General features: G+C 40.8%; 1 protein-coding gene across 5 annotated transcripts in view; it reads left to right on the top strand.

The window, feature by feature from the left end:
* RAPH1 (Ras association (RalGDS/AF-6) and pleckstrin homology domains 1) overlaps positions 1–25,698 on the top strand; it is a 201,008-nt gene that overhangs the window by 120,619 nt on the left and 54,691 nt on the right. For 3 of the 5 annotated variants that reach the window (XM_056537175.1, XM_056537176.1, XM_056537179.1), the window contains exons 5-6: positions 10,350–10,421; positions 12,866–12,940. The exons of 1 other annotated variant lie outside the window; for it this stretch is intronic. In XM_056537175.1, coding sequence (XP_056393150.1) covers positions 10,350–10,421; positions 12,866–12,940 — 147 coding nt within the window. The remainder of the gene's footprint in view (positions 1–10,349; positions 10,422–12,865; positions 12,941–25,698) is intronic. One more of the 5 variants, XM_056537177.1, reaches the window with a different exon arrangement.

The raw sequence follows: 25,698 nt of genomic DNA, 5'->3' as shown, positions 1-25,698 counted from the left end.
CAATGGGCGAAATCGAACACAGAATCTGCATGTTACATGTGCAGCTTGCATTTCAAATTCTAATGGTGGGTTCACCATGGGTTCTCTGCCATAGAGATACATGGAAGGGGCATGTCTGACAAAGCTTTATGCAGTGGTCAACACACTTCATTCAGACAAAAAAGCCAGGGCGCCGGGCAGGAGATTGGGGAGGTCCCAGTAGTCAGACCCCGCCATCTAAAACAGATAGGGGATATGTTTTTGGATACTGGACTACTCCCTTAAGTGCCCAGGGGGGCGTTCCTTATGGCAAGAGACCAGGGAGGGTAGGCACAATCCTGGGCTATTGCTGCACTGAAGAACTTCCCACAGGCACTCAGGCGTCATTTACATATTAACAAACAGGCTGCTGACTGGTCCTCTTTTGCATTGTTAAAGCCTTACTAGTGCTTAGATACATTGAGCATTGAGACATTCGATCTTTCACATGTGTTGTACTTTGTTTTTATTTAGTGCACATAAAAGATCTTGATTAGTAATTGTAGGTTTTGAGCTCTAGTACACAGGTCCCTATGGACTTCTGACGTCTGCTCCTTGTGGGGTGGTTCCTAGAAAAGAATTTTCTTAGAAATACATGAAAAGAATTGTTTAAGAGGATTGGAACTTCATTAAGAAAATAAAGAACATTTCAGTCAAATTTTCTCAAATCAGAATGGTGTATAATGGAAAACATATGACTCAAGACTCATAACTATTCTATTCTGTATCATGATACACAGTAAAAGTCTTTTCCCTTTGTTTGCTAACCCGAGAATAAGATGTCTCTAAAACTTTTTAAAGTAACTGTGTCAGACTTTTTAAAAACCACTAACCCTGGAAATTCAATTGATCTTTTGTCCAGGCCATAGATGAAGCTTTATTTTATTCAATAGTTTATCTTTTAATGTGACTTATGTTATCTAAGCTTGTGAAGGAGACAGAAATATGAGAAAGGAATTTGGAGCTTAAGGTCTAAAAAAAATATATTAAATAAAAGAAGTAGTCAAATGCATATACAAAGGGCCCTCGTGGGTGGTTATGGTAAGATAAATGTACAAATGATGCAAAGAAAAAATAAATATATATATATATATATATATATATATATATATATATATATATATATATAATGAATAAATAAGTATAGCAGCATAAAATATATATAAAACATTAAAAGCTGAAAAAAGGGGGGCCACCACTCAACTGCAGTAAAAACAATGCTGATAATGTTCCAAGATGAAGGGGGGAAAAATATTTGACCTGTGCGTAATGCAGAATGATTTTAATCATGGAATAAACATACGGTATTTATGCAAAAATTGTGGCGATTGTTAACAATGTTCATCAATAATGTGCAAATGAAATGAGAGATGATCCTGTAATAGATACTGGTACATGGTACTGCTCACCCTTAGCCATTCAAGCCTCCCTGGTTCTTGCAGTGAGAGTGGCTGCTAGCGGAGCCCCTCTTAGTATGTAGGCCTAGATGTGGAGAAGCAGGGGTATTTCGCTGGGTCCGCAGTGCCTGCTGCGGTGTGTAGTTCTTCTTGCGCTGTGGTATGTTGTGGTTCTTGCGCTTGCTGGCACATATGGCAGTGTGCAAATACGGCTAATGAAGTTGGCGAGCTGGCATCTGCCTCGTGTAAAGTCTGTGTGCCGGGTCTGAGGTTTCCCAAAAGGTACAGAGAGCGATAGAAGATAAAATGTAGTATACTAGTACTACAGTGGTAGCGGTGCTAAATCTATATTAGCACCGGTAGCAGTGCTAAATCTATATTATACTACAGTAGTGGTGGAGCTAAATCTATATTATACTACAGTGGTGGTGGAGCTAAATCTATATTATACTACAGTGGTGGTGTAGCTAAATCTATATTATACTACAGTGGTGGTGGAGCTAAATCTATATTATACTACAGTGGTGGTGGAGCTAAATCTATATTATACTACAGTGGTGGTGGAGCTAAATCTATATTATACAACAGTAGTGGCGGAGCTAAATCTATAGTATACTACAATGGTAGCGGTGCTAAATCTATATTGTACTACAGTGGTGGCGGAGCTAAATCTATATTATACTACAGTGGTGGCGGTGCTAAATCTATATTATACTACAGTGGTGGCGGTGCTAAATCTATATTATACTACAGTGGTGGCGGTGCTAAATCTATATTATACTACAGTGGTGGCAGTGCTAAATCTATATTATACTACAGTAGTGGCGGTGCTAAATCTATATTATACTACAGTGGTGGCGGTGCTAAATCTATATTATACTACAGTGGTGGTGGAGCTAAATCTATATTATACTACAGTGGTGGTGGAGCTAAATCTATATTATACTACAGTGGTGGTGGAGCTAAATCTATATTATACTACAGTGGTGGTGGAGCTAAATCTATATTATACTACAGTGGTGGAGGAGCTAAATCTATATTATACTACAGTGGTGGCGGTGCTAAATCTATATTATACTACAGTGGTGGCGGAGCTAAATCTATATTATACTACAGTGGTGGCGGTGCTAAATCTATATTATACTACAGTGGTGGCGGTGCTAAATCTATATTATACTACAGTGGTGGCGGTGCTAAATCTATATTATACTACAGTGGTGGTGGAGCTAAATCTATATTATACTACAGTGGTGGTGGAGCTAAATCTATATTATACTACAGTGGTGGCGGAGCTAAATCTATATTATACTACAGTGGTGGCGGTGCTAAATCTATATTATACTACAGTGGTGGCGGAGCTAAATCTATATTATACTACAGTGGTGGAGGAGCTAAATCTATATTATACTACAGTGGTGGCGGTGCTAAATCTATACTATACTACAGTGGTGGCGGAGCTAAATCTATATTATACTACAGTGGTGGCGGAGCTAAATCTATATTATACTACAGTGGTGGCGGTGCTAAATCTATATTATACTACAGTGGTGGCGGTGCTAAATCTATATTATACTACAGTAGTGGTGGAGCTAAATCTATATTATACTACAGTGGTGGTGGAGCTAAATCTATATTATACTACAGTGGTGGCGGAGCTAAATCTATATTATACTACAGTGGTGGCGGAGCTAAATCTATATTATACTACAGTGGTGGCGGTGCTAAATCTATATTATACTACAGTGGTGGCGGAGCTAAATCTATATTATACTACAGTGGTGGAGGAGCTAAATCTATATTATACTACAGTGGTGGCGGAGCTAAATCTATATTATACTACAGTAGTGGCGGAGCTAAATCTATATTATACTACAGTGGTGGCGGTGCTAAATCTATATTATACTACAGTGGTGGCGGAGCTAAATCTATATTATACTACAGTGGTGGCGGAGCTAAATCTATATTATACTACAGTGGTGGCGGAGCTAAATCTATATTATACTACAGTAGTGGTGGAGCTAAATCTATATTATACTACAGTGGTGGCGGTGCTAAATCTATATTATACTACAGTGGTGGCGGTGCTAAATCTATATTATACTACAGTGGTGGCGGTGCTAAATCTATATTATACTACAGTGGTGGCGGTGCTAAATCTATATTATACTACAGTGGTGGCGGTGCTAAATCTATATTATACTACAGTGGTGGCGGTGCTAAATCTATATTATACTACAGTGGTGGCGGTGCTAAATCTATATTATACTACAGTGGTGGCGGTGCTAAATCTATATTATACTACAGTGGTGGCGGTGCTAAATCTATATTATACTACAGTGGTGGCGGTGCTAAATCTATATTATACTACAGTGGTGGCGGTGCTAAATCTATATTATACTACAGTGGTGGCGGTGCTAAATCTATATTATACTACAGTGGTGGCGGTGCTAAATCTATATTATACTACAGTGGTGGCGGTGCTAAATCTATATTATACTACAGTGGTGGCGGTGCTAAATCTATATTATACTACAGTGGTGGCGGTGCTAAATCTATATTATACTACAGTGGTGGCGGTGCTAAATCTATATTATACTACAGTGGTGGAGGAGCTAAATCTATATTATACTACAGTGGTGGCGGTGCTAAATCTATATTATACTACAGTGGTGGCGGTGCTAAATTTATATTATACTACAGTGGTGGCGGTGCTAAATCCATATTATACTACAGTGGTGGCGGTGCTAAATCTATATTATACTACAGTGGTGGCGGTGCTAAATCTATATTATACTACAGTGGTGGCGGTGCTAAATCTATATTATACTACAGTGGTGGCGGTGCTAAATCTATATTATACTACAGTGGTGGCGGTGCTAAATCTATATTATACTACAGTGGTGGCGGTGCTAAATCTATATTATACTACAGTGGTGGCGGAGCTAAATCTATATTATACTACAGTGGTGGCGGTGCTAAATCTATATTATACTACAGTGGTGGCGGTGCTAAATCTATATTATACTATAGTGGTGGCGGTGCTAAATCTATATTATACTACAGTGGTGGCGGTGCTAAATCTATATTATACTACAGTAGTGGCGGTGCTAAATCTATATTATACTACAGTGGTGGCGGAGCTAAATCTATAGTATACTACAATGGTAGCGGTGCCAAATCTATATTGTACTACAGTGGTGGCGGAGCTAAATCTATATTATACTACAGTGGTGGCGGTGCTAAATCTATATTATACTACAGTGGTGGCGGTGCTAAATCTATATTATACTACAGTGGTGGCGGTGCTAAATCTATATTATACTACAGTGGTGGCGGTGCTAAATCTATATTATACTACAGTGGTGGCGGTGCTAAATCTATATTATACTACAGTGGTGGCGGAGCTAAATCTATATTATACTACAGTGGTGGCGGTGCTAAATCTATATTATACTACAGTGGTGGCGGTGCTAAATCTATATTATACTACAGTGGTGGCGGTGCTAAATCTATATTATACTACAGTGGTGGCGGTCCTTCTTTTTATGAAGTAGACAGTTCAATGTTTCCCATGATCCAGATAGAAAATCCTACAGACCTTTTAAGGGTCTATTCACACCTACAGTATTCTGCGCAGATTTGTTGTACAGAATTTAAAGCTGTGTCCAGTCATTTAGTTTACATTGAAATATGCAGTTTAAAATCCTGCATTTGTGAATAGACCCTAAAGGTGTTTTTTAGGGCACACTGATTGGCCACTGTACAACTTTACGTGGACTTGTGGCTCTGTACACATTTTCTTCTTTGCATCTGCCTAATATGAATTTACAGAACCTGTACCCCACAAAGTATTCGAGATAAGAGCCTATACTTTGTCTGTTTCCTATGAATCGAACCAACAAGTGTTTAGGATTTCGTTTCATGTTGATGTCTGCCTCATATCTACTGTAGTTTATACTATGATTTTGCTGCAGTAGTGAGACATCCCGCTTGTTTTTTTCTTTTTTCTTTTTCCACTTGTCAACAGTACCACAGGGCATCAAACTAAGCTATAATGTCCCTTCATATAATAGCCAGAGAGCATCAGATCACTGATCAGTAAAGTTTTGGGTACACAATGCATTTCACCAGTACATGTAGATGTACCTTGACATTCCTTCAAAAAAAGTGTAGTGGCAGCAAATCCATTGAGTTTAACGGATCCAACTTAATAGTAAATTATTGACTACCTTTAATCTCTCTGTTGATTTGGAAAAAGGGACCAACTGTAGACACATGTAGACTACTTTTGCCATTAAAGGGATACTCCACTGCCCCAGGGTTTGGAACATTTAGTACCAAACGCTAGGTGCGGGCTGCAGGGGTCGTGACATTACAACCACACCCCTTGTAATGTCTCACCATTCCCCCTCGATGCAAGTCTATGGGAGGGGGCCTGGTGGCTGCGGCCGCCCCCTACCATAAACTTGCATTGAGGGGGCGTGGTGTGACGTCACGACCCCCGCAGCCCGCACCCAGTGTTAGGAAAAAAATGTTCCAAACGCTGGGCAATTGGAGTACCCTTTTAAACTCAATAGACCCATTGCCAATACCACATTATTTGCTTTAGGAACTGATAAAACGCTCTGTAAACCAAGTACTTTGACCTAAAGCGTAAAAGCTAAGGATAATCTGTGCAGATTTTAACAAATCATTTTCAGATGCAACAAAAAACATCAATGAAAAAGAAATGTGCATCATTTTTTACTGCAGAAAGTATGCAAGTCTGTTGTAGCTATTCCTTACCAAATTCAATGGGAATTAAGGTACAGGAAAATTCTGTTGCTGATTTTGCTTCAGTTTACATGTGGCAAATCCACCTGGAAATCCACTCAACAAATCTGCACCAAATCTTACCGATAAGCAGGTTAGTGTGGGTGACCCTGCTGTCAGATTCCTTAACCCCTTGTGGACGAAACCCATTTTGACCTTAAGGACGAGGCCAATTTCCGTTTTTACACTTTTTTGTTTTTTCCTCCTCCCCTTCTAAAAATCATAACTCTTTCAATCTTGCACCTACAGACCCATATAAGGGCTTATTTTTTGTGTTACCAAATGTACTTTGTAATGACATTACTTATTTTATAACGGAATCTGCGGCAAAACAAAAAAAACTTATTTGTGGGCTGAAATAAAAAACATGCCACTTTGTAACGTTTCTACGCAGTGCACTTTTCGGTAAAAAATGACACCTTAATGAGTGTTTAAAATCTTCTTACCCCTATAACTTTTTTATTTTTCTGCTACAGGGTGATATGAGGGTCATTTTTTGCACGGTGATCTGTAGTTTTTATCGGTACCATTTTTGTTTTGATGGGACTTTGTGATTTCTTTTTAATCATTTTTTTATGGATTATGAAGTCACCAAAAATGCACAATAGTATTTTTAAATGTGTTCGCAATTGACTGTGCGGTTTAACTACCCTTATATTTTAATAGTTCGGACATTTATGCACGCGGCGGTACCACATATATGATTATTTTTATTTTATTTAAAAAATGGGAAAAGGGGGGGGGGTAATCAAACTTTTATTAGGAAGGGGTTAATTCACTTCCATAAACTTTTTTTTTTTCAACACTTTGTTTATTTTTTTAGCCCTCAGGGGACTATAACATGCAATCTTTTGATTCCATATACTGTTCAATGCTATGCCATATAATGCCAGGTAAGCACCCTCCCGCCATCCTCTCAGCTGATTGGGACATTCACCGCAATGGTCCCGATCAGCTCCGTTGAGCTGCCGGGACACTTTTTACATCTTGCGTTTCTCATGTCACAAGACGCCCTTAAACACGGAAGCGGGGGGGCTTATTCTCACAAAGATGTAACATGGGAGCCATTACATGAGCTGGACTTGATGATTAGTCTAGAAATTCTACTGTAGTTGTCCAGCCAGGAGATACTAAAAAAAAATATGGAATCTGTATAAGAATGATTTGCTATGACCATTCACAGAATTATACATACCTTGGCAGAACCAGGATGATTTGTCTTTTGGCTCCATTGTTTATTTAGTGTCTGATCATTGCAGGCTGAGAAAAGACTATCATAAGATTATGTGAAGCATCTCTAGTGCTACAAAACCAGTTACTAATCTACTGCATGCATTGATATTGTTGTTAACCAACTCCGAATTAACGCTTCACCATCCTTTAATGTGTGCACAAACTTCTACTCTTTTCTATAAAAGGAGGTTTTTACTCAGACCTGTTATAGTCTATTTTTCCATGTACATATTAGGCCTTAAATAAAATAATGAGGGGCGATATCTTTTTATTTGACATACCAAGATTGTAGGATTTTAGATTTGGTAGGTCCCTTGATCCCAGAGCAATGTGGAGTTTCCATAGCAACTGATGATTTTTAACACTGAAACATTTATTAAAACAATCAGAAGGCGCTCATGGGATAATGCAATTAGTCGCTTGTACAACTCCTAGAGGCTTCTTTCTAGGATCTGTCTACTTGTAACCTTCCAGCACTTTATAAAACTTTGAGTATTCCATTGCGTGACAGAAACACATTTTTTTCCCAGTCATTCCTTTTCGCATTGCAGCAAGGCCCGGTAGATAAACACTCATTGCATTTTAGGAAGTATGTGTGCTCATTGCTGCTTTGTATAAACAGGTTTATTGTAAAGAATATTTATCTGCAAACTTCATGTATACCTGCAATACCAAAGATTAAGGTGCTTTAGAGTTCATATACACTTGGCTAGGGCTTAGCTTTTAGTATTAGCTTCCTTAACCCCTTAAGGACATGCGCCATAAATATACGGGGCTGCATAGCATCAGTTGGCGCATAGCGCCCTACATTTACGGCATGGCTGTGACATGAGTGCAGGAGCTGCGCTCGCTTAATTCCCGAAGGGTCCCTGCGGCTGTCAGCAGCCGTGGACCCGCCAATAATGGCAGACATTAGCGATCACGCTGATGTCTGCCATTAACCCCTCAGGTGCCGTGATCAATACAGATCACGGCATCTGGGCAGTGCGGCACTTATAATGGCTGATCTGATTTCCGTGATCAGATCAGCCAAGATGGCGGACGGAGGTCCCCTCACCTGTCTCCATCCATCTCCCAGGGTGTTCTGCACTGATCTGCCTTCCAGCATACCAGAGCAGAAGATCGCCGATAATACTGATCAGTGCTATGCCCTATGCATTAGCACTGAACAGTATTAGCAATCTAATGATTGCTATAAATAGTTCCCTATGGGGACTAAAAAGTGTAAAATAAATGTAAAAAAAAGTGAAAAAGCCCCTCCCCCAATAAAGTTTTAAATCACCCCTTTTCCCCATATTAAAGGGTATTCCGGGCAAAAACATTTAATCCCCTATCCAAAGGATAGGGGATAAGATGTCTGATCATGGGGGGCCTGCTGCTGGGACCCCCCGCAATCTCTCTGCAGCACCTGCATTCTATGCGGGAGCTGCGTCTCCAGTTTCGGAAACCTCCGGGTTTTCTGGACTGGGGACATGACGTCACGCCACATCACCTCCATTCTTGTCTATGGGCCTCCCATAGACATGAATGGAAGGGGCGTGACAGCGTGGCGTGAAGTCACGTCCCAAGTCCTAGAAACCTGAAGGTTTCCGAAACAGGAGACGCAGCTCCCGCGGGTGCTGTAGGGAGATCGCGGGGGGTCCCAGCAGCGGGCCCCCCGCGATCAGACATCTTATAAAATGTTTTTGCCCGGAATACCCCCTTAATACAAAAAAGCATAAAAAAAGAAATAATAAACATATTTGGTATTGTTGCGTGCGTAAATGTCCGAACTATAAAAATATAATGTTAATGATCCCCCACTGCAGCACATAGCCTTCCTGCAGAAGTGGTCGCTGCAAATACAGTGAAGGAGATTAAACATGCATGGGATAAGGCTATCCTTCATATAAGATAGGGCCAGGGACTATTGATAGGATTCAGATTATTGGGCAGACTAGATGGGCCAAATGGTTCTTATCTGCCGACATTTTCTCTGTTTCAGATTCAGGGTCAAAAGCCCTGTATAGCAATGTCCTTACTTTGTACCCTCAAACCCTGATGACAGGTCTGCTTTAAGATTGACTTAGAAAGCACACATGGGACAGGAGTACATGTAATAAGGTATTTTACAGGCCCATTCTGAAATAAAAGGAATCTGTTTTGGTTGAAGCCTAAAAGAATAGGCAATACATTATGTTTGTTTAGGTTTTTTTTTGCTTTGTTTTTCTTTAACTTACTTACATACTAATACATTTTTTTATAATTTTGGTTTTGAGACAAAAAATGCTGACAAAATGGTGTTTTATCATCGCCTTTTAGAGACAACAACCATTTTAGCGGCACTTCATGTCACTTGGATGATCCGTCCTCTAACTTCTGCTTTACTGCTAATTTTATGTTATTAATAGAGATGAGCGAACTTACAGTAAATTCGATTCGTCACAAAATTCTCGGCTCGGCAGTTGATGACTTTTCCTGCATAAATTAGTTCAGCTTTCCGGTGCTCTGGTGGGCTGGAAAAGGTGGATACAGTCCTAGGAGACTCTTTCCTAGGACTGTATCCACCTTTTCCAGCCCACCGGAGCACCGGAAAGCTGAACTAATTTACGTAGGATAAGTCATCAACTGCCTAGCCAAGAAGTTTGTGACGAATCGAATTTACTGTAAGTTCGCTCATCTCTAGTTATTAATGAAGATACTGAAGCATGATTCCTCTGATAGACCTCATGTCTGTCCTGCATGTGGTTAGTTTGCTGCATGACTATAGAATAATGCTCTTATAGCATATTTGTTATCGTGATGTGTTTAATATTTCTTTTGTCTTTTTGCTTGAACCCCTTGTTCACACTCTCTCACCCTCTGTTCCTGTACACCTTTTATTCCTTCCTTTCTGACCCAAATTTACAGCATGTTACATTGGGAAGACCCTTTCAAGCCAGGCGGCACCTTGACTTTACACAAGAGGCAGAAGTGAGCCCTGTAAGTTAAAGGAAAGATTTGCATGCCTTCTTTATCTTGGCTTTAGATGACATGACTGCTATGCATGACTCTCTGCTATTTGAAGAGCATTTCCTCTTTAAATGACAAAAAAGCCAATAAAATAACATTTGGTTCCACCATTGTTTAGTTAGGCCTGTTTCTGGGAATATAGTCTGACAGTTATTGAAAATCCACATAGGAAAACATCTCAAGTACTCCTATTTTTGGCAGTATTATTATTTGGTGTGGGGGGGGGGGTGTTCTTTAAAGACCACTTGTAGCACACATCTGTGTTTAGTAATTACTTGTATTCTTCATAAAATAATAATTCTGGAGCATCTTTTCTTAGATCTCTGCATTATGCCATTCTTCTGTTGTTTTTACTTGTAAATGATAAATACATTGATAATGGGGTGTTACCAGTTGGGGAGGTGTCCCCATAGCGTGTCCAGTTAAAGGGGTGGAAAAACATTTTTTTATTTATTATTATTATTTTTTTTTTTTTTATGAACTGGTGCCAGAAAGTTAAACAGATTTGTAAATTACTTCCATTAAAAAATCTTTTCTCTTTCAGTTCTTATTAGCAGCTGTATGCTACAGAGGAAATTCTTTTCTTTTTGAATTTCTTTTTTTTTTCTTGTCCACAGTGCTATGGACAACAGCACCACTCTTACTCTACACTTTTTCATACATCTCCCCCTTAGCTTTTCGGCAAGGACAATAGTCACAGCCAAATGTCAGTTTATTCATACACTTCCAGGAGGAATCATCGAGGAACAGTATTCTGATGATTATAAGGGGGGACCTGGCCTTGCCATGTTACACAGTGGGAAATCACATTTATCAATGAATTGCCAGGGCTTGCAGAGTTTGTAGCTGGCCCTTATAGCTGTTAACATTTAAAGGGACAGACCTGTTTAAATGTAAGGATTTTACCTTATTTTAATTATTCACAGAGAACAAGTGACATGTCACTCATAACAACCAATTGGAGTTTTATTATCTATACCGTGTTGTACTCTTACATGTACCCATATTTAAGCTGTTAAAAGAGTACTCTGGTGGAAAACTTTTTTTTTTTTTTTTTTTTTTTTTTTTTAACTGGTGCCAGAAAGTTAAACACATTTGCAAATTACTTTTATAAAAAAATCTTAATCCTTCCAGGACTTATTAGCTGCTGAATACTACAGAAAAAATTCTTTCCTTTTTGGAATACAGAGCTCTCTCCTGAATCACAAGCACAGTGCTTGCATCTATCTGCCCCCCTCACGACTCCGGCCGTCACGCCCCCTCCCATAGACTTGCATAGAGGGGGCGGGGGGTGACGTCACGATACTCCGGTCCTGTGGTCGCCACACGGCTATTTGTGAGCTGGCACCGCGGTGTGCAGCTCAAACAGGTGGGTAGTGAATACTAGATTGCGGGGGTCCCCAGCGGCGGGACCCCCGTGGTGAGATATCTTATCCCCTATCCTTTGGATAACAAAAAATAGTTTTCCACCGGAGTACCCCTTTAACAATTACTATTAGTATCTAGAAATCGGGTCAGCATTGAGAAAACTGAATTAGCTTTGACTACTATGCTTTTTACACAGCACCTTTCCTACTAAGCCCCCATTCCAGTGTTTCCCAACCAGGGTGCCTCCAGCTGTTGGGAAAACTACAACTCCCAGCATGCCCAGACATCAAAAGGCTGTCTGGGCATGCTGGGAGTTGTAGTTTTCCAACAGCTGGAGGCACCCTGGTTGGGAAACACTGCCCCATTCTTATAAATCCCCTGTTTTTGTTAAATGTTGGACAGTACCACCACTCACAGCACAGCCTAACTATGATTCTCTTATGATTGGGAAATAATCTTATGACATTGTCATTAAAGCAGCTCCAAACCAAAGGCAGTGGTTAAACAATGGCCAGTATTTTTTATCCTAAGAGAGACATGAATCATATTGTATCATTCAAGAAAGCTTGTGAATCCTCTTGCCCTCCACCCAGTAGGTAAACAGTGAGACGTATAATCGGTCACCAATAAGTTCTATGTATTGCTATTTCAGGGTATACTGCACTAGTACTGTACTGTGCAGCTAGATGAATGCCAAACAAGCAACCAGTTGGGTCTTTTATGGCAGTAGGAAAGGTTTGGGAATCTTTCTGTAAAGGAATAAAAAAGTAACTTGTAGTATTTTTGAGTGGGCCTCCACACTCTCCATATTTATTTGATTTCTTGCAGGATATAGTTACTCTGTAACAATACTTCTAGATCATGGACATCTGCCGATTTGTCTTATTCTGGATGGTAACCTATCATGCGTTAGGGAATTGTCTTTTCCTTTGCATGCCTACTGCATTATTCAGAACTCGCAAATGAATATGTCTTGCTCTGATTATTCTTTTAATTGTATTTTCCACTTTTTTCTCTTCCTGTCTGTTTCTTTTTTTCTGTGCAAGCATTCCTATCTGGACAGGGAGACCTCCCTTCTGCTCAGAAACATTGCAGGAAAGCCCTCACACTTGCTGACTAAGGTGATGAAGCTAGCCCTTTCCATCTGCATGATCTACCTCTTCCCTGCAGCTAAATTGTACCAACTATGAAATGAAAACACGAGGAACAGTGTACAACATGCAAGCATGCGCTCATTCACGGTCTTTGCTAAATACTACCTTTCTTTTATGGTTATGTTATGTACTCAACCACAGGGGAGGAATACAAACATGAAACCGTGTTCACATGTGTGTTTGAGGCACCATTATATTGGAAACCACGATGTACATGTGAACAAAGCCTATTAGGTGTTTCTTGTTTAAATGTTCTTCTATGACCAGCTAGTTTCCCTCTTCCAGGTGTCCCCAAGCTCATGACACTGAAAGAGTAGTAGATGTAGTGTTTAGGTGAATAAAGATGATTTACTGGTGTCCAACATAGCCTTGGAGTTTAGGAACGATCACCATATTTATTAAGATAAAGTCTTGGCAAGCAAATTTTGGGCAGTAAGTGGCCCATATTTGTTTAATACCAATGCAAATCGTACCGCACCCATATTTTATCCACCCTTTTTTTTTATACATGTGTTAACTTTATCAGTTGCTCAACTATAAATTTAAATGAAAATGTATATAGTGTGGCACTGTACGCAACAATTCTAAATTCCTTTCATTTTTAGTTCGGCTAGTAAATAGGTGTACAGAGTGAATATTGTTGGTACACCCACTGCTCATTACTATGCATTAAAAGATGGAGTGTCTTGCTCTGTCTTTACAGCTCCAGGACACAGCACCATAGAATCACATCCATTTCATGGCACTGGTTACAAATGCTGTGACGACAGAACAGGATGCTAATGCATAGTTATAAAGGTATGGGAGCAATGGCTGTGCCATACATCTATTTACAAGCTAGATTGAAAATGAAAGTAATTTAGAAAAATGATTGTGCACAGTATAATGTTTTATCTTAAAATATAGTTACCTTTTAAATGAGCACTGTTACTTTTACCAACTTTCCTCCCATAGCCCTAAAGTATTGGGCACTAGGTGTCTCATTTTTCTGCAATCTACTGTCCACTCCTGTTATGAGAAATATCTCTGGTAACAGTCAGATCAGGACAAATTACAGAAAGTGGGGCAGTTTTAGCATGTGCTGTGTGCAGGAGAGAGCATGAAAAAGCCATAACTGTGTACCTGCAAGCTGTCTGTCTGCTAAAAAAAGATCCACAGTGTTCCTCAAAGGTAAATCAGGATGTCCCTCTTATCTCTGACCACCCTTAAATCTCTGGGCACCTTCCCCTTGTGCAAATACCAGTGTATCTATGTCCACAGTGCTGCAGTGTAATCCCCCCATCCCTTCCGTTTTAGCTTCTCAGCAGTAGTAAGAGTGGCAGCTCAGTGCTTTAGTGCAACCCTTTCCTTGCTGTGATCCTGCCGCTGTTTCTTTGCTTTCTGTTCACATAGCACCTTGCTAACCCAGTGTATCAATATCCCCCCCCTCCCTGCACATGCCATAAAGTGCTGTACTTTTTACGTCATCAGCACAATACATTGGGAGCCTGTTCAGTTTTGCGCTCTTTCTCCAGCGCTGTTTCATGGCACAGCAGAGAAAAGCATGTGCCAAAGAAGTAAGACAATAGTTCACGTATGTGTACTACTGTCGAAAAGCCCAACACTGGTCCCCTCCCCTGAAATGAAGAGAATGAGAAATAGCTGTGCACCTTGGACGGGGGCTTAATAACAGTAGGAGCACTTAAGGGTTTATCTAACCAAAGCATGCTGGGTTGTTTTTTTAATCTTTTGAAATGACAGATACTCTTTACAAATGTTTTACCATTATACAAAGCATTATTGTGCTTGACAGTCAAAACCCACTCTAATATATGTGGCCATGATTGTCAGTGGCATGTAAGCTGTTATAGTTGGAAAATATTTTAATCTAGTATTCTTTAGATAATACTGCAATACCCCTGGGGAATATAAAATTGTTATCTGGAATTTAGCTATTATAAACGTGCCCTATTCATTCCTCTATACATAATCTTTGCATGCGCTGCTTCCTTGCATGACACATTTAATAGTTTGAGAATTTCCTGTGTAAATCTGATTTTATTTGGACACGTGTCACGCCTTTGCCTCCAACTGCCTATGTTGTTTTCCCAGTTGTATACATCAATTACACAGCCCTATAAATTATGAATGGAAATGACTATTAACTGCAAGACTTTGTCGAACATGAACTGCTGCCTTCTCTCCCTTGTGTACCCTGACTGTATATTACTCCATATATGTTTTTTGCATCATTACCATTAGGCAGCATGTACCGTATATATATTTTATAAGTTTAATTTATCTAATGGCTTTAACATGTTTGTAGTATCCTTATTTTCTTTTAGGTGTTTCTTTTTAACTTTTACAAGCCCTATAATTCATGTATTACATTTCAGCCTAAAGGCTAACTATAGGCTTGGTTTCTTGTATTGTATTGTAATGTAATGGGTGCTTTGTGGTTCACTACATTTTTCCCTGAAACATGACAAATCAAGTATTAATTGTTAATGCAAATCATCACACAATATTTTTTCAGTTTTTTACTAAGTAGTTTGGTAGGTATATTATTGTACTTGCATTAGTACTGCACTTTACTCAAGTGTCTATAAACAGTGTCACTTTTGTCTCTGGGCTGTGTCTGATAATGCAGCTCACCCTCATTCAAGTAAAGGGGACTTGATTAAAATAGCAATATGCCTAGAACGTTATTCAGCATGCATGATTTTTGTACAACACGTTTGGCTGTTAGATTATGCTGCCAACACTGTTTTTTAGCAAAGAAAAAAGTTTTAGTAAAGAATATTTAAAGGACTATAATAAAATGGGCAACATTAACCTTTTTTATATACTTCATAAGAAAATGTTATTTTATTTTTATTGAAATCGTGGCTTATACAATCATGGCTTTGTCCAAGCTGAAGCACAGGCATGGACAAAGTCCAGTAAGTGAGGGTGGACTAGCACTCCTCTGTGCTCTTTCCTGTCTGATATAATCCTCTGTTCTATCAGAACACAGGAGAGAGCACAGAGGAGTACTATCAGACAGGAGAGAGCACAGCCGAGTGCTATCAGGCAGTAGAGAGCACAGAGGAGTCCTATCAGACAGAAGAGAACACAGAGGAGTACTATCAGACAGGAGAGAGCACAGAGGAGTGCTATCAGGCAGGAGAGAGCACAGAGGAGTGCTATCAGGCAGGAGAGAGCACAGAGAAGTGCTATCAGGCAGGAGAGAGCACAGAGGAGTGCTATCAGACAGGAGAGAGTACAGAGGAGTGCTATCAGACAGGAGAGAGCACAGAGGAGTCCTATCAAGCAGGAGAGAGAACAGAGGTGTCCTATCAGACAGTAGAGAGCACAGAGGAGTCCTATCAGACAGAAGAGAGCACAGAGGAGTACGATCAGACAGGAGAGAGCACAGAGCAGTGCTATCAGACAGGAGAGACCACAGAGAAATGCTAGCCCTTGAAGAATGAAGAAATCATAATTTTTAACAGTAAGGCAATGTGATACTTCCAACTTTAAATCTCCACCAGGTTGCTTGAATTTGCGCATGGCATTCCCTGGCATTAGCGCAATACTTGTGACGTCCTCCTCGCAACTGCCATTACATATTGTGCAGCCTCTCCTATGCATTTTATGTCTCATATGTGCACTACCCCACATCCTGCTCACAGTTTTGGAGGCGGAGAAGGAAAATATGACCCTTACAGAGGCGCTGCTAGTTCCAGAGTAATGTAGAAGCCAACCAGAGGTATTGGTAAAACACCGGAGTGGTTTATTAAAGCATAAGAAGACAATGAAGTACACAGATGACGCGTTTCGGGGGAGCAACCCCCTTCCTCAGATCAGTGTACATGATACAGGTACAGATAGAGTTTAAATACACTAACAAATGGCGGCAAAAAGCAAAAAGGAGGCGGAGCCAAACAATGACATCACATCAGATACATAGAAACGATGTATAAAATAATAAAAGCATAATAATAAACATATTCATATAGGGTACATGGTATATGTGAGCCCAGAACTACTACAAAATGTGAAAGATGAAGTTAATGTATTAAAGAAAAAAACGGCGATGGTACTGTTGACATCCGGTCTCCAGATGTCAACATCCTGCCGCTGCACAGCGGAGAATACTGACGACAAAGGAGCCGGCGTGAAGGACGCGTTGCCAAGGGGCGGAGGCATATGGTAGTGGCTAACCAATAGGACCCCGAGGATGATAGCACTGACGTGCCGAGCGCTGAATGTACACAGGGTAAGTGAGCGATCGTGCCCCGGTACTATCAGTGTAAGTGTGGAGAAGGATGCCGGCATCTATGTCAGGTCAGCGCTAAGTGCACATAATGTGAACCTGCATCCCTGCGCAAATAGGGTCGGTGCAGTGGGAAAAATACATGATAGTGTGGACAGCCCTGACAACAGGTATCAGTATAGAGTGGCGAGAAGCATTATTACTGTAGTGATATGGTGGGGATGTAATATAATAATATTATAATACAATATAGTAAAATCAAGGGAAAAAAAGAGAGAATAAGATGGAATAAAAATAAAAATTAAATTTAAATTAAAAATTTAAAATAGGGGCCAGTGGGGAAATTAATCCAATAAATCACTGGACCCCTAGATGTAAAGGGCAGAGTATGAGTGTATATAACAAGTGTGCTGGATGTAGGAGCCATGAAAATATATTGGAATGAATAGAAATATAAAAATATATAAATATAATTGAAAAAAATATATAAAAATTATTCATCAAAAGGGGGGATATAAACTGGGGATATACATATATATATATATATATATATATATATATATATATATATATATACACATCCCCAGTTGCATGTGCTGAAATGCTAATAGATATACATGTATAACCATGAGAGACACATGGGAAATATGGCCATCCATCAGTAGCATATGGGGGGGGAGGGGGGGGGGGCAAAGTGGATGCATGGCCATATGTATTAAAAATAGAACATAAATAGAACAATATATATACATACATACTAACCTATACATGCACATATATATATATATCACATACATGTACATATACATGGATAAAGTAACTACTAAATTGTGTGCAAAACACAGAAAAATACACTGATAAGGGATTAAAAATTACATTCAATCATCTCATTGAGACCATGCGGGACGAGAGTGTTAAGGGTATGTATCCAAAAGTTCTCTCGCCTTCTAAGTGTCTCAAATCGTTGTGAGATATCCTTGGCTATCTGCTCGATAAGAGTGGCCTGTAACAGATTAAAATTGCCAGAGTGGTGTTCGTTCATGTGTCGAGACACACTGTGTAGAGCAAACCCATGCACTGTATTGCTGCGATGTTTATTAAGTCTCTCACGGAAGCAGCGAATAGTCCTCCCTACGTACTGTAGGCCACATGGAAGCGGCTTTTATCTAACACCACTCTGGCAATTTTAATAAACATCGCAGCAATACAGTGCATGGGTTTGCTCTACACAGTGTGTCTCGACACATGAACGAACACCACTCTGGCAATTTTAATCTGTTACAGGCCACTCTTATCGAGCAGATAGCCAAGGATATCTCACAACGATTTGAGACACTTAGAAGGTGAGAGAACTTTTGGATACATACCCTTAACACTCTCGTCCCGCATGGTCTCAATGAGATGATTGAATGTAATTTTTAATCCCTTATCAGTGTATTTTTCTGTGTTTTGCACACAATTTAGTAGTTACTTTATCCATGTATATGTATGTGATATATATATATATGTGCATGTATAGGTTAGTATGTATTAGGGATGTAAGAAAAAATCGATTCTCGCGATAATCGCGATTTTTCATTTGCCGATACAGAATCGATTCAAAATATTTTTGAATCGATTCTTTTAGGGCTGTGAAATTTTTATCTGCGGACGCCCGTATCTTACCTGCCAACGAGCCCGCGGAGCTCCGGTACAGTCCGGTACAGGTGTTCGGTCCCCGGGCTGTATTCTTCTTACTTCCTGTTAGTCCGGCACGTCACATGGAGCTTCAGCCTATCACCAGCCGCAGCGATGTCCCGTCTCCGCTGGTGATAGGCTGAAGCTCCATGTGACGTGCCGGACTAACAGGAAGTAAGAAGAATACAGCCCGGGGACCGAACACCTGTACCGGACTGTACCGGAGCTCCGCGGGCTCGTTGGCAGGTAAGATAAAGTGCGTTTTATTTTATTTTGCAGCCCGGACGGGATAACATGAGAAAAGTGCGCACCGGAGTACTAGATCGCCGCTGTCAAAGCTGACAGCGGCGTCTATTGGGATCTATGAATGCTCCCAGGTGGGCGATATATCGCGATGTATCGTCACCTAGACGGTATCGCGATATATCGGGATATATCGAATCGCCACACTGGTATCGCGATTCGAATCGAATCGCCAAATTCTTGGCGATTCACACCCCTAGTATGTATGTATATATATTGTTCTATTTATGTTCTATTTTTACTACATATGGCCATGCATCCACTTTGCCCCTCCCCCCCCATATGCTACTGATGGATGGCCATATTTCCCATGTGCCTCTCATGGTTATACATGTATATCTATTAGCATTTCAGCACATGCAACTGGGGATGTGTATATATATATATATATGTATATCCCCAGTTTATATCCCCCCTTTTGATGAATAATTTTTATATATTTTTTTCAATTATATTTATATATTTTTATATTTCTATTCATTCCAATATATTTTCATGGCTCCTACATCCAGCACACTTGTTATATACACTCATACTCTGCCCTTTACATCTAGGGGTCCAGTAATTTATTGGATTAATTTCCCCACTGGCCCCTATTTTTAATTTTAATTTAATTTTTATTTCAATTAAAATTTTTATTCCATCTTATTCTCTCTTTTTTTCCCTTGATTTTACTATATTGTATTATTATAATATTATTATATTACATCCCCACCATATCACTACAGTAATAATGCTTCTCCCCACTCTATACTGATACCTGTTGTCAGGGCTGTCCACACTATCATGTATTTTCCCACTGCACCGACCCTATTTGCGCAGGGATGCAGGTTCACACTATGTGCACTTAGCGCTGACCTGACATAGATGCCGGCATCCTTCTCCACACTTACACTGATAGTACCGGGGCACGATCGCTCACTTACCCTGTGTACATTCAGCGCTCGGCACGTCAGTGCTATCATCCTCGGGGTCCTATTGGTTAGCCACTACCATATGCCTCCGCCCCTTGGCAACGCGTCCTTCACGCCGGCTCCTTTGTTGTCAGTATCCTCCGCTGTGCAGCGGCAGGATGTTGACATCTGGAGACCGGATGTCAACAGTACCATCGCCGGTTTTTTCTTTAATACATTAACTTCATCTTTCACATTTTGTAGTAGTTCTGGGCTCACATATACCATGTACCCTATATGAATATGTTTATTATTATACTTTTATTATTTTATACATCGTTTCTATGTATCTGATGTGATGTCATTGTTTGGCTCCGCCTGCTTTTTGCTGCCATTTGTTAGTGTATTTAAACTCTATCTGTACCTGTATCATGTACACTGATCTGAGGAAGGGGGTTGCTCCCCCGAAACGCATCATCTGTGTACTTCATTGTCTTCTTATGCTCTAATAAACCACTCCGGTGTTTTACCAATACCTCTGGTTGGCTTTTACATTACTCTGGAACTAGCAGCGCCTCTGTAAGGGTCATATTTTCCTTCTCCGCCTCCACTTCCATCAGGATCGGATCTCTTCCTTTCCTGGGACCCAGGCTCAGCAGCAGTTCCGATCCTTCTGTCACCCACGGTGTGGGTTATATGCGAATACCTTATTCGCTCAAGGTGAGCGGCCACTACCTAAGGGGCAATTCCTGCCCGTTCACTGTGTTTGTTTTTATCTGTTATTCCTGTCTAGTGGTAACGCACAAGGCGCCTGTGTCGGTCTCTCCGTTTTTCTCTCCCACACTCAGGTATGCTCACAGTTTTAGATTATTTGTATAGATCTAGCTTTTAAATGTGAGTTGACTGAAACTCCACCAGGGCAAGGCTTTAACCCCTTAACGGCCACAGACGTAAATGTACGTCCTGGTGCAGTGGTACTTGGTGCGGTGCACCAGGATGTACATTTACGTCTTATGTATGAATGCGAGCATCGGAGCGGTGCTTGTGTCATACAAGGCAGGTTCGTGCTGCTAGCAGCAGCCGGGGACCCGCCGGCAATGGCCGACATCTGAGATCGCGAAAAAACGAAAACGCAAAAATAAAATTGGCCTGGTCCTTAAAGGGCTACTCTGCCCCAAGACATCTTATCCCCTATCCAAAGGATAGGGGATAAGATGTCAGAACGCCGGGGTCCCGCTGCTGGGGACCGTCGGGATCGCCGCTGCGGCACCCCGCTATCATTACTGCACAGAGCGAGTTCGCTCTGCACGTAATGACGGGCAATACAGGGGCCGGAGCATCGTTATGCTATGGCTCCGCCCCTCGTGACATCACGGCCCGCCCGCTCATTACAAGTCAATACGAGGGGGCGTGGCGGTCGTCACGCCCCCACCATAGACTTGCATTAAGGGGGTGGGCCGTGGTGTCACAAGAGGCGGAACCATGACGTCACGCTGCTTGGTCCCCTGTATCGCCTGTCATTACGCACAGAGTGAACTCGCTCTGTGCAGTAATGATAGCGCAGTGCCGCAGCGGCGATCCCGGGGGTCCCCAGCAGCGGGACCCCGTCGATCTGACATCTTATCCCCTTTAATGTTAAAATGGGCTTGGTCCTTAAGGGGTTAAAGGGGTACTCCAGTGGGGGGGAAAAAATCTAAATCAACTGGTGCCAGACAGTTATACAGATCTGTAAATTACTTCTATTTAAAAATCTTAATCCTTCCAGTACTTATCAACTGCTGTATGCTACAGAGGAAGTTGTATAGTTATTTTCTATCTGACCACAGTGCTCTCTGCTGCCACCTCTGTCTGTGTCAGGGACTGTCCAGTGCAAGAAAGGTTTGCTATGGGGATTTGCTTGTACTCTGGATAGTTCCTGACACAGAAAGAGGTGTCAACAGAGAGCAATGTGGTCAGTTTGAAAAGAACAATAAAACTTCCTCTCTTGTATACAACAGCTGATAAGTACTGGAAGGATTAAGATTTTTAAATAGAAGTAATTTACAAATCTGTTTAACTTTCTGGCACCAGTTGATTTGAAAAAAAAAATGTTTTGGAGTACCCCTTTAATGGGACAGGGTAGTTCCCAAAATTGCAGTAAATTTCACAGTTATAAATAGTAGAGAGATACTGCATTATCCTCTATTATTAAGCAAGTTTGAGGTTGCTTGGGGGAAACTAGGTACACTCTGTAATAGTGTTGGTATGACTTTTGAGTGTTGGCTAAAAAAATTACTTTTTTTTGTTCTTTTTTCATATTACATATTATTTTATAGTTATATTATTTTTGTCTTCTGGAAAGTTTTAGATTTCTAATCTCCAGACATTTTATAGTTTGGGATTTTCTTTTTATAGTATATAAATATACTTTTAGGGGTTTTCCTGGGTGGTAATCATAATTTTTATTTTTTAAAGTGACCTTAAGTAGTTAAGTGGCCTCTTACACTTTCAAGAATTGTCGGCTGACTGTTCATTCCCCGACATTACCTCTCGACTTCCCCATACACATGTACATTTGACTTTTCTGGGTATTTGTTTCCTTTTTAGGGAGGGATAAGCCACAACCAGACATGTCTGGCAGTGGCTCATCTCTCCCAGAACAATAGGGTCGGCCTAAAAAAGTCCTGCAGGCCTGACCATGCTTGCCTTCAGTTCACCAACATCTTTTGTCAGCAGAGAATAGGAAGCACTTTAGATAGATGGCCAAATTTCTGCAGTGTATGGGCACCTTAATAACAGTATTCAGAACGGCAGTGTAAATAATGAAGAAAGCATAGTGCAGAGACCTAAGCCTCTTATCAGATGGAACATGGATGCAGTGTATCTAAGCTGCAGCCATTGACCATAGCTGTGCCTTAATGGAACACTTCCAATGGCAGGTTTCTTTCATATGTGTATTGCCAGCACTGCAGCCAGCAGCCAACATGGAGAAGCAAAATAACAGGCTAACGTGGCCCATGTGTACTGACTTATCCAGAACTTGACATTCGTGTTAAAGGGGTTGTCCCATGAACACAACACCTTTTGTAGGAAATACTATTCCAGTGCAGCTATCTGATCTGGTTCATGGCTCATAGGAGGGGGTCCAATGAGGAGATCTTAATACCGTGTTTCCCCGAAAATAAGACATACCCATAAAATAAGCCATAACAGGAGTTCTATGTATTTGCTCAATATAAGCCATACCCCGAAAATAAGCCATAGTTGTAGGTGCTGCTTATTAAAGGCAATGAAGATGGCTAGCCCGTCTCATCTGCGCCATCTTGACAGGTACCGTAGGGATGTCCTGATATCGTGTGGCGGCGGGTCCCATGTCCCAGTTGATCAGCGTGGGGACGCTACTTCTGTGTGATGGCGGCTCCCAAGTCCCTGCGGTTGCCTAGCACTGTGAGTAAGTAAAAGCCATTTCCAGTACTCTTTGGTGCACCCACATAGTAAGATAGTACCGTACAGCAGGCCGGGTGGGTACGGTTCATGAAATGGAGGGGAAATGTAGATTGTTGTACTATAAAAAAAATCCTGGAGATCGACCGATATGGCAATAATGCCCCGCCCCCGCCGCTGCCCCATTGCCTCCCCCATCCCCAGTTTTATAATTACCTGTTCCCGGGGTCCACGCTACTTCTGGCTCCTGCGGCATCTTGCGCTATTGCTGTGTGCTGCACTGCGCAATGATGAGTGACGTCCTCAAAACGACGTCACCGTCAGTGCACACAGTGACAGCTCAGGACGCCACCGGAGAAGTAGCGTGGACCATGGGAACAGGTAATTATAAAACCAGGGATGGAGGGGGGCAGCGGTGGTGGTGGTTAGACTCAGGAGGACCCCAGGACAGGCAGGGGGGAGAGAAGCAGGCGGCGGTGGTCTCTGGCCAGAGGATAGGCGGGGGGGGGGGGGCAGTGGCGGTGGTGGTTGTCCTCAGGAGGACCTCAGGACAGGCATGGGAAGGAAACTGTTGGTGGCGGCGGCGGTCTCTGGCCCTGCAAAAGCTGCTGCAGTTCATTGATTTAAAGCGCCCGCTTTAAATCATTGATCTGCAGCGGCTTCCGGGGGGGAGAAATGGCCGATAACTTATACCAGAATATCGGTATAAATTATTGGCTATCAAAGTTCACAGATTATCCGTATCAGCCCTAGAAAATCAATATCGGTCGATCCCTAAAACATCCCCTGAAAATAAGCCATAGTGTGTTTTCTTGAGAAAAAATAACTATAAGACAGTGTCTTATTTTCGGGGAAACATGGTAGTTTGTACAGATAAGAGTTGTTGTTTCATGGCATATCCCCTTTTCAAAATGAACCTATGGTCAGGCCAAAAGAATTAGCTATAAAATTCTCAAAATATTGGGGTTTCACTATTTTGGTGACTATCTGTACTTTTCTATGAATAGTCAGATGGGTAAGAACGTTATAGCAGATCTAGGTTTAAATACAAGACTGCAGGAGTGTGATTTAGAAGCTCGAGGGACATGAATTATGTTTAGGGTTGTGTATAGAAGGTTCCTAAACCACACCCCCTTAGCTTAGCATTTACACCTGATTATTCATCAAATTTTCAACCCATCTTACTATTCAGTGAAGCATACATTTAGTCAATCAAATAGTGAAAACCCCAAATTTTGGGACTGACCACAAGCCCACAAGGTTTGCTGCATTGCATACAATCAGGTAGTGACTGGGGGGGGGGGGGGGAGAGGAGTTTAATTCCTTGTTTGATATCTAACACAAATTAACACTGCTATTTTTTCATTAAAATAAATTCAATAAACACAGACTAATAATATGTTAAGCTCTTATTTACAAAGTCAACAAAATTTTATTTTTGTGTATTTTTTTTAAATACAGTAAGTGATTAGTACAAATCAATTCAATGACAGACAAAAATTAGAGGAAAAAGAGAAAAGAAACTAAACCAGTGTTGTAAAATAGTAATTGGCCAGATTTCTCCAGCGCAATTTTTCTTGTGTTTTAAAAGCAGGACAAAGAATGGCTTACCCATAGACAACTGCATATCAGTGGTAAACAAGCACTTACTGGGAGCGCTCAGTAAAGTGTTCATGTTACAGTAGTCCGTAGTGTCTGTGATAGTGTGAATTATATTTGACAAATAATGTGAACACTGCACAAGGCTATATAAAGTGTCATCACTTCCTGTCTGACTGTCATGCAGACATAAAAGACTGAAGAAGCCTGGAACCTGAGACTTCAGCTAGCTCATAGATCGAAACTTAAGTGGAACAGATGAGAGAAACCTGATACGTATTTGTTGTACAGTGCTATGCATGCTTGGCACAAGAATATAGCGGGAACACTCTTGTTCATTCATTGGATTTGGCCAGATGGCTGCCTACTCTCTTCAATATTTGATTTTCTTTGGAATCTAGTTCACCCAGCAATCTCCTTCACATGTTTATATATTCCCAAGAAATAGATTGATACTAAATAACGTTTGTTTCATCGCTTTGTTGATTTAAAAAAAAATTATTTTTTCATTTTGTAAGTGGATAAGCCATGAATACTCTTGGTAAAATCATGAAATCAATAAAAACTTTTTAAATTTACTAGTTCATGAACTT

The sequence above is a fragment of the Hyla sarda genome, chromosome 8 (genome assembly GCF_029499605.1).
Source record: "Hyla sarda isolate aHylSar1 chromosome 8, aHylSar1.hap1, whole genome shotgun sequence".
Classification (NCBI taxonomy): Eukaryota; Metazoa; Chordata; class Amphibia; order Anura; family Hylidae; genus Hyla; species Hyla sarda.
Note: the sequence above shows the minus strand (reverse complement) of the source record. Positions and strands in the feature narration are given on the sequence as shown.